This window comes from Plectrocnemia conspersa, unplaced genomic scaffold (assembly GCF_051122295.1).
Source record: "Plectrocnemia conspersa isolate PC_06_02 unplaced genomic scaffold, ASM5112229v1 ptg000006l, whole genome shotgun sequence".
NCBI lineage: Eukaryota > Metazoa > Arthropoda > Insecta > Trichoptera > Polycentropodidae > Plectrocnemia > Plectrocnemia conspersa.
Window position 1 is genome coordinate 8190065 of NW_028277170.1, and position 16248 is coordinate 8206312.

Below are 16248 nucleotides of genomic sequence, written 5' to 3' on the forward strand. Positions count from 1 at the left end.
TGCATGGACCACATATACATTTCCTAATTCGATTAAGAACTGAAAATTCTTACAAAATAATAAGAGTTATGCTGTTAGTTATGAAAATTTGCTGAACATGCATTTTTCAAAATATTTTATTAATCTTGACTTTAGAAAGCTTTAAAATGTGCATAGAATCTATTTGTCGACAAACAACAATATTCATTTGGATGGCCAACTTTCAAAAACTAACAACCGATATAACTATTATGCGATACTATATTAAAACAAAAAGTTGAGACTGAAACTCTAGTTCAATTTTGCTTAAATCAAAGTGAATAGAATGAGAGACTTTGTCAAGCAAGCCATTCGTAACATTCTATTTATACGAATCGGGATTTACTTCATTAACTGCTAATAAATGAATATATCGACTCATTTTTGGGGTAAAAAGATAACCCTATGTGGTACTTTTATAGATAACACCACAATTTAATAAAATTTGTGCTGCAGACACACAATAATTATTTAAGAAGAATCAATCGTCTGACCATATCTCAAAGTCCAACGTCAAGCCACTAATTATTACCAAAAGGGTCCATCCATACCGCTATTCAATGCAAGTCAAGATAATTGCTGATTATTAATGGGTTTTTTATAGTTTAAGTGATAAGGATATCATGCTAAAATTCAACGTTAATGCAAAATTTCTTATGTTTTGTTTTCAATGCCACCTTATTCGTTGGTGTGGTTTCTAACAACCTTAACATATGTGTTTTGTTTGTTTAACGTGTTTTGGTTTGTTAAGCCTTCTACATATGTATATACTACCTATATGCGTTATATTTTAATTTTTATAAATCTTACAATTTCAGGTTAAGGTTGCAGAAGCCGAAAATACTGACAGTCATATTTTATATATTGGAAGTATATTTGATTATACGATAAAAGGAAGCAAAAAAATATATTGTTTCTTGGAAGTCTAACATTGACGTCAAAAGCAATAAAACTGGATTCACGGGATTATATGGTTATTGTTTTAAAGTGCAATAGGTAACTTACAATTCATGTCGAGTGTGACTGCGCTGGTAATGGGTCGTCTCAGTTCCGTGTTGGTTGCCGAGCACGTGAGTACTGCGTGCAGATGGTGTCTCCTGACTTCCATCCGTAGCACGTTCTGGGCGCGACGTTCCGGCAATAGGCCATATGTGTCGTCCAGTAGGGTGTTGTCTTGCCACCACGTTACGCGTGGAGGGGGTCGTCCTGCAAAAAAACAAAACAGATTAAAAAAAATACACGCAGGGGAATTGTGTTTAATGAACGGTCTTGATATTATTATTTCAGATTATCACGTAATAAAATTATGTAAGCACACTTGCCCAATTTTTATGTGATAAAAATGTTTTCTTTCATCTTTTTTCTCAAAATTAAGGGCACTTTAATACAGCAGGAAAGTAATATCAAATCAGCGTATAATTTTATATATACATATATACATATGTCTATTATTTTTCGACGATGCTTATAAAAATATAATAAAAACCGCTTTACCGCAGAGATCGATCGTTTGGGTTCATTTTTAATGACGTCATCGTCTTGTTTTTTTCACAATTTTGAATAAAATTGTTGGCTCAAACGGGTCCTATCTCACCGGGCACACTTCATGCATTATACATTTGATCGATAGCCTTAATCTGTACGGGGGTAGGCTTTGTTTCGATTCCCTTCGTCACACCGAGAGGGCCAAGAAGGGCAGAGCGAAAGGGAAGGGTCTTTGCTCCTCGCCTTTTGATATTTCAGGACTTGTAATGCCCTCTTAATCACGTACAAAGTCCATGCGCCAAAGCGCCCTAGGGACTTTTTCTCCTTCTGGCGTAATTTCAAAATAATGGTAAAATTACATATTCTTTATGAAGTAATTTAAAACAGGAGTAGAATAAAAAAACATGAATACCATGTTGCTAGCTACACTTTTTACATCTGACATTGTTGAATATGTATTGTGAATAATACATGGACTTCAAAGTTGATAAGGTGAATTAAAATATCCTATGTTCTTATTGTAAATCTAGCACTCAATTTTTACTTTTATTTATCAGAGCATTAAAAAGAGACTAGTCTTCTATTCAAATAACAATACTTTTGGTATCCAGACTGCTATTAAATTAAAATGCTTTAATTTTGTGTTAATTGAAGATGATTCAAAATGATGTAACATTAGAATTATAAACAATATAATTGAAACTATAAATTATGAATGTGCCAGTAAGTGTTTGGTTATAAAAATAATATATGACGGTTATTCTAACAAAATTACTTTTGAATTTCTAAGATAAAATATTAAAAGACAAACAGCAGTGATTTGGCAATTAAAAGTATGCATACCAAAGTTAATTAAACATATTACAATGCTAATATTAATGACAAATCTCGTATTAGTGTAAGCAAAAGTTACATTTTACCCACTATATAGTATCGTTTACAGTTAATTTTAAGAAGAAATGATAGATCTTATAACATTTACGTATGGCAAACAATTAAAATATGGCATATTGCAACAATTTTAAAGAAGATGAAGAGATACCAATCTAGGTGCTTAATCCTTTACAGTAACTTTCGTCAACTTTGTTCTTCATTCAGAAGATTAATCAGTAGTAATAATGTGTTCAATGCATAACTCTTGATGACGGTCGTATTGTTTGTAATTATTTTTCAGAAGCAATGATGAAACAATTTGATGACCTATATGGCTACAACGTAGAATTGGTATATATAAACAAAGAGTGAATCTTTTCATATTGAAGTCACTGTTAGCAAGTGCTATCTTTTTAAAAAGAACATACTACATAAATTGGATGTAACTAAATATCTTGAATTTGGCTATTCCGAAAGAGGAATGACGGCACAGAATCATGACGGGTACATATTTTGCCAAATCGGAATTAAAAATAAGCCACTCTTAGATATTTTGCCTATCGATTATTCGAAATATACAATCACATATTATTCTAGATAACATCCAAGAAACTACACATATGTATATTGTCCTGAAAGATATCCCCAAATATCAATAGATAAAAAAATACGTTTTATTAGAATTTATATGGTTTGATCGATATTAACCTCAATCTTCATACGTATTAAGTATATATTACATGTTCACGTTTAAAACGAACCTGGTTCAGTCAAATTTACCGTATATGTGCATTAAATCGGAAGCAATGATAATGTTTATGTATTATAAAAGCAAAAACTCACTTTTCGGCCTCGGAGTCCGTCGACGGGAATTCAAAATTAGAAAATTTCATTACGAAGACTGTTTTATGATTTCTTATCTAGTTTAACCAATGTATTCTTCTAATCCTTACACAGTAAGTATATATAAAAATTTCGTAGTTATAACACACCTAGTTAATTTGCAATTCGATTATTTATATTAAGTCAAATGGAACAACGCAAATTACGAATTAATGAAAATTATTGTCGCGTAGCAAAATTTTATTAATAAATAATAATTGTTTGAAACTGTTGTCATGTTACTGTCGGCCATTTTGTTTTATATTTAAATGTTTATTTTTTATTGGTTTAAACAAATGCAATGATTAAACATATATTTATGTAATATAATTTAAAATATTTTTGTAGATGTTGAAAACAACGTTACTGGTCTATAAATTTTAATGTATGACTTGACACCCTTTTTATGAACCGTGGTGACTTTAGAGCATTTTCACAACTCTGGAAAACAGGAGATTCTCAAAATTAAATTAAATATAAACCGAAGATGGTTCATAAGACCAGACTTCTATCTTTTCAGAAAAACCGTTGTAACGGTTATTGTACTGTAAACGCGTTTAATGTGTTTTTATTGGAATAGTCTCACACTATATAAACTTTTAATTTTATTATATTCTATAAAACTGCTTATGATTTGATGCGCTTACCTTACTTTGATATACATATATATATATATATATATATATAATATAAATTAAACATTAATATTAAGTAATTTGATTTTTCTAACTATATTTTTTTTAATATAATTTTTTCATATTAATTGGTTCATTATTCGCAGTGATTCCAACGAATGCATTTTATTACTGTTTAAAATTATATGTTTCTATACTTTTAATATGCAATAGTTAGTTTTTTGTTAATTTTATAATCCTACGAATAAATATGTGCAACTGTGTATTAAATATATATATTTTTTTTTTAATTACTGTAATTGAATTAAAATATTTTTATTTCAAAAATGGTTTTCATATATCAGTTGTGAAATATGTAATACATAGGTAATTTAGTAAAGTGTTTTTGTATCAAACAAATCTGACGAGCAAAGTTGGGATGATGTTTGATTGCTAAGTTTCGAACTCAAAAGTTATCTACCTGAAGAGCTGAACCTGAATTGAATCGCTGTGGTACTCATTGTCTCTTAATGTCTAAATTGAAATTCTGACCTTTAATTTACAACAAATTTTACTAATCGTGTGTAGATTAAAAATTAGTAATATATGACAATAGTATTTATCGTATTGAAAGGATAGCATTATAATATATCTTATACTGATATTTTTTAATGGTTTTATTTAAATGCAATAGATTCTTTATGAGCTCATTTTATTAAAACAGGGATATTGTATGTTTTTATATCAATCTTTGTATACATTTCACGGTATAAGACATAATTTTTTTCTTCACTTTCTCATATTTTTGCAAGTTCTGATCGAACTTCTCTATCCATACAAATGCATAAAATATTAAGTATATAAATAATGTTTAAGAATCACGACACACACATCGGCGCCTTATCGAAAAATTTATTCAGCGCGCACGGTTGTCATTCGGAATGTAAAAATTGATGCCTTATATATCAGGCAATGCTATTGAAAGGCATAAATTAACGAATCAGTTCGTATTTTGGAACACGCCGAGTGTACAGTGTATTGATTATTGAGCTGAGGGCAGCAACAAGATTTGTAACATAAGCTGGGAATTTGATCGATAGGAATCAGAGGTCAAGTTTCTAATTTAACCTTCCGTATATATTTGGCGCAAGCCTTTAAGGATTATTTGATTAAAGTTTTATGTATAATAAATATATAATAAAATCGATTATTACATACACATTTAAATATATGTAAGTCAAAAATTATTTTATTTTTAGAGAAAAAATGTTCTATGATGTACATATATTAGGCGAAATAATGCATTTATATTTATTCTTTTTAGCGGTAATAAAAAACTATTGTGAAAATAAAGTTTAAGCTAATAAAAAAACATCTTATATTAACAGTTAATGACACAGTTGAAATTAGTATATATTATAAAAATTGAGCTATTAAAATCCTAATTTATTGTAAGATTTTAGGGCTATTATTTTTTTTAAGTCACAAGTATAAATAGTAAATGACGTAGTATTACATTTACCACGCTAAATTTACCGTCTATTCTAAAACTCACTTCGATCCACGCTTTTAGGGCGCAAGAATGTTTTTCGGGAATCTGGATTTGATCGATGCGAATCAAATCCCCGCCGCGTTTCAATTTTAACCGCAAGCGAATAAACGGAGCGGTTAAAAAACGCTCAGCGGTATTTTATTTTATTTTTATTATAAATGTATATTTTTTTAAGTATCGCGCATAAATTTATTTTTAACTCGAAAATACATATTTAACGCTCGTTAAGGCGAAAATTTGGATACGGCTTGATTATGTATATTTATGTTGTGTTTTTTTGCAAAATATTTATGTATGAAAATATATTAACAGTATTATTATAATATATAAATGTATGTACATTGAGAGTTACAGAATAAATATTTTAAGTCGTTGTAGCCGATTCATTTAAATTATTGTGGTAATGTTAATATTAAAATATTAATTCATTCAAAATGGTATAGTAAATATTTTTGTATTGTTTTATTTATTTATAAAGTTTTTTAATCAAACTTGCCTGCCTATCTCTACTCCAGAGGTCGGCAATTTTTTTTTGAGAAGGACAGCCGACCAGTAAGTAAAATTTAAGTGAGCTTAAAACAAAAACAAATTGACTCCTTAAATAAACAACTAAATAGTATATGTAAGGCCAGTAGTTTCTGAAGTGTACCTAATTCAATATGGTGCAACCAGTAAGTCGCTTAATAAATAACTCTAACAATTGATCCTAACTGATTTTATACATATCTTTATTTAGTTAATATAGGCAATTGTAAGTACACCAAGTAACATATAAACAAAACATACAAATAATATATTAACATGAACATAACAGAATAAAATAAAAAAATCCTTTATTATTATAATTTATATCTTTACATTTTTAATTCTGCAGATCGTTCTTGAAACCCGTTTCAACAAATTTATATCTCCGTACAATATTCCCCTGGCCGTACTCGCTTCCTAATACCCATCTGATTTTGTATCCCAGCGCTTTTTTTTTAGAAATGTTGGGATACGATTCGCTGAGTTTTAACAGAAATTCATATGCTGATATGCATTTTTCAACTACCGAAGCGTGCTACAATCAACCTATTTTTAGGGAATTCAAGTCTTAGGTTTTACAACGTTTTCAAGATTCACGATTGCATCCTATTCTGATGCTAGTTAAAGCCAGGACGATTCGCCAATAGCTCCTTAATATGCTGGCATTACATATTGATCTATTTCATGTCAGCTACGAGGAGCTTGTCTGGTTCATATTATTTAATTTATTATAATTTCATTTTTAATATTATTATTACGGATCTGACCACCATCACTTGACAGTCATATTTAACATTTTACATATATACATAAACTTTAACACACGCTCATATACATACAAAAAAAAGCGTGCGTGGATAAACTGAAAAATATGACTTGAGAGAAAAATTAATATAGCTTTATAATGACTGTATAGAAAGTAGGTTTGTATATTATATAAAGATTTTTATTGCTTAACTTAAAAATATGTATTATTATTTTAGGCACTATTTGTCGTTTTTTATGTTTTATAAATAAAATGTATTGCACAAAACATTTTCACAGCGAGTTAAAAAAAATAAACGTGATATTTCGCAACATTAAAAAATCGCAGTCATAAATTACAAAAGTAAAGTTTGTGTATTTTTTGCACAAATTTTATGTCCGATGCACGTGGCACGCGTTTAACACGTGGGTCCTAGTTCGTGCTCGAGTTTTAGTTAAAAGGGGAAAAACCGTATGATGCATACGAATATGTTTTGCCGTATTACTAGTCTCTGCCTATTGTACGGATCGGTTTTTGCGTCACGTTTTTTGTATACGTGCACGTGAAAAAACATATACTATAAATACAAAAAATAAGTAATAAAGCGAAATCGTCGCGGCAATTTATTCTCATATATTCTCAGATAAAAGAGCTTTTTATAAAAAAAAATATAATATTTTGTAAATTTAAAAAAATATGATTTAAATTTCTATATTACTTATCTGACAAAGGTTTTAAAAGGATTAGACATTTTTATACCAACGAAACTAAATAGAAATAAATTTAACATTTCCGTAAATACGTTTAATTTACCACTGCGCGTATAGCTAAGTAAATGATAAAATACGTTACTGTCCTTTGTCGAATATTTCTCTTACATATTCACATGTAACTGCCATTATTATTTATAAAAGATTATGTATAATTCATATAAAAATAAAAATAAATTTAAGTCAATAATGACACAGCTAGAATTTTTTTGTAAAGACTACACCCAAGATGATTATATTAATATCCACTGGTTGAAACTTCGACAGAAGAGAATTGTGAAAAAGTCACACTGATCCACAAAAGGGTAGTGTAGCAAAAACTCAAGACCAATCCCTTTTTATTCAACACATCCTGTGTTGAAGAAAAATTTACGCACAAACATTGTTAGAAAGCATTACTAGACCAACAACATGGTTTTCGCTTGCTACATTCTACGGCCACTAACCTCATGTGCCTTTCCGAACGATGTAGTCTATACCAACTTTTAAAAAGCATTCGATTAAATTTGTCATGATCTACTACTTCAGAAATTAAGCAAAGTTTTTTTTTAGATTACTTGAGTTTGCGCTATGGTAATCATTATTCAGATCAGTATTTTTCTCATTCTAGAGTACCACAAAGATGCATTCTGGGTACTTTTTAGCATCGCCAAATGGCAAGTTGGTACATTTTTCCCTGCAGAATACATTTTAAGCAGAGGTGTTTTGAGCAGAAATATTATCGTCGATGACTTTGAAGTGATGTTCAAGCAGGAATTAAGATTTTCAATACCTAATATAAGCTTTAAAAATCGCGATTGCGTCCCTTCTTCTTGCCTGTTGCGGCTAAAGCATTAGTGCTTGAGAACGCTGTTAAATTTAAATAAAGAAATAATTTTTATGAATATATTATGTGACCTAAAATAATGAATTATTCTATTTTACTGGTTTAGCACGAATGCAAAATAGACCTACATTTGTTGTATAGTAAATAGCGAAATATTATTAATACAATGCTACATATGTAAGCTAGATATAATTATTAGGCAGCAGCCATTTACGGCTCTGTACGCATATACACGCACACACACGTAGACAATGGGGCAAACGTAAAAGTAGTACTGCCGCAACTTAATTAGGATACTCTGGTATTTATCTTTACATTGAGTTACAGTTGGGAGGAACAGAAATTCGAGTTAAACATCCGAACCGGAAAGGCCAAACCGGGCCCGGTCCGTGACTATCCACTTTGAACCAAAGGGAAATTACGCGTGCCCTTCCCCTAAAAAGCCGACCTGTAAACCGATTTACGTTACTAACAATCTCTTTCTATATATACATACCATATATAAACATTGTGCAAAAAATAAATTAATGCGTTAGCTATATTATACAAAAATATATACACGAAAAATAAATATTTAAAGCCGTCTTCAGATACCATATGAGATGTTGCTCGCAAAGTTCGTATGTGCTTAAGGACCAACTAAACGCATAGATCTAATTATTTCCAATTTAGACGAAAAGTAATAAGAGTATGTACTTTAGTACTTTGACTTCATTAATTGTGAGACTGCTTAATTTTCGCTATTAAACCGAAATTTAGGATTATTTTTAAACGCATTAGCCATTAATGATTTATTTTTATCTGAGTATTTATATTTTGAGCTAGAAAAAATATAAATTTTAATAGGAAACATACCTTTTAAAATCTGCTGTCTTTTAAAATACAAGAATATGATAAAATTATATTTCATTATTAAAACATATAAATAAATTGCCTTGTATACGCAATATATTTTTTGCTATGATATTACCGCGCTTTAAAATATTATTTTGGTATCGTTAAAATGTTTTATGTTTATTTTAAGATCAATTCTATAAGAAACTTTTAATTTGTTATAAAAAACTAGATGGCATTACATATTATAGATTATTTATGCTTATGATTTTAAACCTCTTATTTAGAGTATGTATGATAATATGAATCATATAATATATTATAAAATTTAAATGACATGTTTTCGGCTAATAAATCAAATTGTATTTATAAATATTTTATAATAAATTGCGTGCTTCCTAAATCCTAGGATATTGGTTTGCTACAATGTTTTTATTGACATTCCTAGATATATATGTAAAATTATTTGCTTAATTATTAAAATAGGGCATCAATGCAGTGTTAGTTGGCGTTGGTTTGTTCAAATTTTATAGAAAAAGGTACTTTAAAACAACATTTTTTTGCGAAATAGTATAAATAATTTTGATTGAATTTTATAAAGGATCTATTTTTTATATATATTCATTTAATAGGATAATGTCTCTAATATTGTGAGGTAAGGGGCAGCTGCCCTCTTGCCTCCTCTGATAAACCCTGTCTGTATATATTTTGTCAATGCAAATGTTTAAAAAAATAATGAATTTTACCGATGTTTTCCGAATGAGAGTAACTATTGAAATACTAATAAAACAATGCATTGTAGTTTTTAAATTAAATGAAAGTATTTGTGTCAATAAAGTGTAAAATTGTTGTACAATGTAATAAAAAAAGTGTTTTTCATTACAACTTTGTCATTAAATTCATATTTTTGATGATTATTTGATGAATGATCACGCGATAAAATTTCAAGATTTATTCAATCAGTAATGTAATATATTTGTCGGAACTTTAAATTCTTGGTAAAAAAAAAGTTAAGTGGCCTTATAGCATATTTTTAAAATTCATTTGTGAAAAATCTCGCAGGACAAAATACATGCAGTGATTGATTGTCCCTCAAGTGGAATGGGACCGACGCCTCTTAGCCTCCACTTTGCAACCTCACTTTGTACTCCAATTCGCAAGGACACGGACCACATGCCTTGCTTGAAAGTTGTTGATGGATCTAACTAAAGTGAGCCCTGTGCGTAATTCGACGATGTATCCATCATTGTAACGCAATTATGATATGTTTAATCTGCGAAGAGTGTAATTATTTCGAGGAGTGTCAACGCCACGTTTATCTCGTGAGAGTTATTTGTTTAATGTACACGTATATATTTTGTATATAATCGTGTAGCGCAGTATTTAGAAAACGTAAAGGCGCGTTCATACTATTGCCGTAAAACGTGAAATTTTTTGATAGAAGCTTCGATAACTAAGTTTTTTAATAATTTATAAAAACAACAACATAAAATACATATTCGCAAATTGTTGCAAACTAAAATATAAATTGTTTAATTTATTGTGAATGTCCTTTAATTAGGTATATTATATTAAAAACAATAAAATTAACCAATTTGTTTAGATGTTAAGAAGTTTAAACTCAGTTCAATAAAATCTATTAAAAATCATTAACTAATGTTTATTTTAGATTTAAACCTGAGTGTTCTATGGTAATAAATTTGCTTTGTTTTGCGAACTTAAGCGTAGCATAAATTAGGGTTTTTTACGACTTTTTAAAGCGTTTAATTAAATGAATTAGGAATTTTACTTAACACGTTGACTGCCAAAACGATTTTCGTAAAATGTCCAAAAAATATTTTATTGTTTTTATGTCTAATTTAATACAATTATTATATTTACTTTGAGATATTTTTGAGGTAAATAACAGTGTTTTTTTATGTGTCGGCCACCAGTGGTCGACACGGCCTAATTGAAATACCTTGGTGTCGGCCACCGGTGGCTGACACGGCAGTCAACGTGTTTATGTATCGATTAACTCCAATATCAGGTATTTAAACCTATTCCAAATATCACAGTTATTTAATTTTAAACTATTTTTTATACATCTATATGATCGTAGTGTAAGTTTATAAGTTTCTTACTAGACGAAAATCTCACATCTACAATAGGTGAAGCCAATAGTTGTTTAGCGTAATAAAATATAAAAATGTAAATTTAGCAATTATTTTCATAGACATTTTAGAAAACTTATTGTACATAGATGATTTATTTTCTGCAAAACGCAAAGAGAAAAAATAATCTAGTTAGATATAAAAAAATTTCATTAAAAAAATATTTTACAGATATATAGAATATCTGTGACATATTTTAGACATAAACAGGAAAAAGTAAAAGTATTAGGTATTCATAAGGACGGAATAGTGTAGTCCGTAACGTATCAGACTAGTGATTGAGGTTGCGGGTTCGAGCTCCGGCAGCAGTAATCGAATTTAATTTATAAAAGAAATGCAAAATTATTTAAAAATCAGCCATAATAATTTAAAATTAATAATATAGATATCACCGATTCTCACACTTTTTCTGGTGGTTTATACTTACTTTGTAGGTATTAATTTTATCTGATTGACTCACTCAGTTGATACAAAATTACCTTGTTATAAAAATTAAGCTTATGCCTATCAAACTACAGTAAAAATATTATTATAAATAAAATGAATAAATAAATTTGTCAGCGAAACAAGTAATTTTTATTATTAAAAGCTAAATAGTTTTACTTCGCCAGCGCGAAATATTTTTACGCTGTACCAAAAAATGGTTATATTTTAATATATGTATGTATGTAAATTATTCTAGCCATGCTGCAAGAGCTTTGTAACAAAACGGCATAGGTCAAACTAGCACTACAATATCGTTGTATGTATAAAACAATGAAAAAATCAATAAAAAAGGCAAATCAAATAAATATATCAATAAAATTCTATTAGTAATTAAGATTATCAGAAGTCAATTAGTATACAATCAGAATATTATAATTTAATAAATGTTAGGAATTTTAAGATTCTTTAGTACATTTAATTTTATAAAAAAATATCTTACAAAAGTCATTATAAAGAACGTAACAGATCTTAAATAACTATTATTTCTTATTTTATTTTTACGATTGTGTGGTTCAATATATCAAAAGATAATTATTACAAAAAATATGATTATTTTAACTTGACATAAATATTAAAAACGGATAATTAGAGAAGTCTTATTTAACAAATTTAAATATATAATTCATATATATTATTTTATTATATTGAAAAGTTGATTTATTAATACCAAAAATATACATATATATATTTATAAGTGTAGATGCTGTATTATGTATTCGAGCTATAAAAAAACAGCAAAAATAATTAAAAGCCCTTGTTAATATAAATTTGGTTTTCATCAAGGGCGGTTACTACCCCTAGATAAATACATGTCACCAAACATATATTAAACTTTGCGTGGAGTTGATACGAGCTTGGCACATAATCACCCGCCCAGGGTGCCTCATTCTCCAAGATAATTTACAGGCTTTAGGAGATTTAATATAATGCTTTCTCCTTCCCCTTATAGCCTGCGTTTTCCTCCCACCCTCCAACGGTAACTTTCTAATGGGAGACATATTCAAGTTTTACTTTTAGGGGCAATCAATAGTGGAGAGTGAGCAAATCGAAAGACCGTTAATTCTCAAACAAGGATTAAGCGTAAGTATAGTAACGATATTGCGTAAGTATATGAAGAAAATTAGGCCAAAAAGTTAGGGAAAATAATATATATATATATATATATATATATATATATATATATATATATATATTTATATGTAGTATTTTTTGTCTGGCAGGTATACGTTTATTGAAAATTTTAATACGTTTTCTCTGTTACGGTAGTTATTTTTTTTTAGACCAAGCTTTCATTTGCGAAGCGGGGAACATCATCAAATGAGAGGTTTGTTATTTTTATCGTAGCATCATTCTTTTTCGCACTGAGCATAATTCGTACCAGGCCTTTTATTTTATGCGAAATTGAACTCAAATTGAAATCTATCGCTACTAGGAACTGAAAACTTGTAAAATAAATTTGTATTGAAAGCAAAGTACTCTCTCTGATTGAAAAATATGATACTATATATGCTTCACATGTATTAAATAATATTTCAACAACATTAAATCTCTGGTTGCTGAAATCTGATATGTTAACTTTGGCAAAAACTACCTGATCCATTGTATTCATTAAAAATGTGTTCTTTGATATTTTATTTATAGAAAAATAACATTTTAAATGACAATTATTTTTTATTTAGTACATCGATGTTAATGTTACAATCAGAACCAGAAAATAAAGAACCACTATATATATGATGTTGACTCTAGATTATACAAATATTATTCATCCATTTCAAAAAAAAAAAATTTTTTAGCGTTAAACAAATAGTATAAACTTTTTCATTACTGTCTGATATTTATCATATATTCTAGTTATATAAATCTGTGTTTTGGACTCACGTCGTTTGCGATTTAATCGCTTTTTTGTGAATTTCCTCGCATATTCTTTAGGGGAATAGCACATGACAATATAGAGCAGTCGAGACTTTCCTTTGTGAGCAGCATGAGAGTTCCTATATTATTTCATTCGTCCGTATGCTACGGTGGAAGGGTTCGCATCTATAAATTTGTTGTCAATTCATGCTTGAAAATATGCAGATTTAACTGTGGTTTTACTATCTTCCCCACATTCTTCGTTTCTACCCCTATTCTCCATTCTCCGCGAAACTCGTCGTTATTGCTGCCGCAGTGAACCGACAAAAAGTGGTGCCATTATTTAATGCGAACAAATGCTCCTATGGCTATTTTTCAACAAATAAAAACATCAAAAAACACGCACATTATAATACATCAAAAACAAATTTTAATTTTGCAATTATTAATTAAAATAACATTTCTTATAGCCCATCTAGTTTTAGATAACAAACTTTCTAAGCTCTTACATTCTGCTTAGAAAAATCATATAGACTATTACTTTAACAAAAAAAGAACAGAACAACATTCGTTTCAATATAATCATTATTATATAAACGTCCTACCGTTTTATATAATATTGATGATATAGTAAAAAACAACTAATGGATCTTTAATAGTACAGGTGCTACACTTTTTTATGCTTCAGCTTACAGCCAGCTTACAAATATATAAAGCATTTGTAATGTATTTTTTTATTATTTTATTCTATTTAAAAAAAAATATACTCAATGAATCTATTTTATAATCAAAATATAAGACATTGTATTATATGATACTAATGTTAGAAAATGGTTCTTTAAAGGGATCCATGCTCTGAAGCTTTAAAAGTAAATTAACTTCGTTCGCTCACACTGTAATCTATAAGTCAATTATCGTCGATACTATTTTACCTTCGTTGAGATAAATGAATTTTCATAATTGATAAGACACACATTTCAGCTTTATATGTACATACACACATGTCTCATATAAAATCAATAGCAGGCATTTAATATTTATTTGTCTTTTTTTAATAAACCGCAAACAACTTGTATAATGTATTAGAATTATTTAACTACAACGTACAAGAATTTATAAACAAACAAATGTGTGAATCTAAGGGCTTATTTTATTAGTTGTTATGTAAAAAGGTTTTATTTTAAGTTTTTTTTTATATTTTAAATTCTCTACTTATTAGATAATATTGAAATAAATTTCTTTATTATAATTTACTTACACATATACCCTTATCCAATTTTATTTCCATCAGCATAAAATGTTGATGCCTTTGATTTAAAATATTTCGATAGCCCCAATTTCACATAGTCTGAATTTAAAGTTTTTTGCGTCGATCCAAATTCTTGGTAGTCAGAAGGAGTAAGGTACAGAAATTAAGATGAATGAGATAAAACCTTTTAGCCAAGTAACATGATTTTATCTAGAGTCAATTTCGTCGCATGGGTATGCACATTGTCGTGTTGTAGAACTCTTCTGTTGGCAAGTGCAGGTTTTTGCTTTTTCTTTATCGTAAAAACGATCCAGCTAAATATACTAAAAGCTTTCTTTTATTGTTTAGCTAAAATTAAATGTTTCGTTATGCACAATCTCTTTGCAATCCCACCATACTTCGGGGTAAATTTTGCTACTTAGCCTTTGGATAGCAACTTCAACGACAATTGTTATCCAAAGGAGTAATGGTACAACACCCTTTCTCATCTATGGTTATTAAATAATCAAGAAACGGCGACTCAGTCTCAAGATGCAGTAGATTTTGGGATATGCAGATACGCACCTACATATTCTTTGCACAATTCATGTAGAATCCATACAAATTGTCTTCAAACCTTCCCAATACTCATGTTGTGCTATGCACTGTTTAATCGGACTAGTTTAGTTTATTGGGCTAGTTTATAGATAGTTCGATTATGATTTGCTTTCTTTTTGTTGGTGTTTCACAACCAGAATTATTCTTGAAAGCGTAGTTAAGTATTTGAATTATTTTTAAGCATAATTGCTATTTAAACATATTTATTATAACCTTATTTTTCAAGAAATTTGGGATAAATTAAAGGAAAACAATTTTTTATAAATTGTTTATTTGGTAAAAATTCTGCAAACGCTAATTTTAGAGATCTAACACAAATATAATATAGCACCAATCATACCAAGGTATCAACGGCCAAAACTAGAATGACTTTTAAAACTTAAATTTGAAGAAAAGACAATTATTTCGGGATTACCTAATATTTACCTATTGTAATATAAAATTAATTAAATTGTACTATGAAACACTAATTGTTTGTTTCAATTAATTGAATTTAAATTTAATATACAATAATAGACGGACCTAAATATAACGCATGATTGATGTTAAATAATTAGGGTGAAATATTATAAAACAACGCTAGGGATTTCGTAAGCAATATAAACATTTATTTGACGCGTTAAAGCGTATCCGACAGTTAAATTAAGGAATAGGATAGAAATAGATAATCCAACAGAGCCGAGAGATAACACAAACGTTTACGAAACAGTGAAAATTTAATTTTATATTAAACAAATTTTGTATATAGATTGTGAAAAGTTTTTAAAATATAAATATAAAAGTTC

The 16248-nt window shown here is 28.7% G+C and overlaps 1 protein-coding gene across 1 annotated transcript in view; it reads right to left on the reverse strand.

The window, feature by feature from the left end:
• LOC148234156 (nephrin-like) overlaps positions 1-16248 on the reverse strand; it is a 296304-nt gene that overhangs the window by 66063 nt on the left and 213993 nt on the right. The window contains exon 5 of the mRNA XM_088188373.1: positions 1024-1224. Within this exon, the coding sequence (XP_088044499.1) occupies positions 1024-1224 (201 nt within the window). The remainder of the gene's footprint in view (positions 1-1023; positions 1225-16248) is intronic.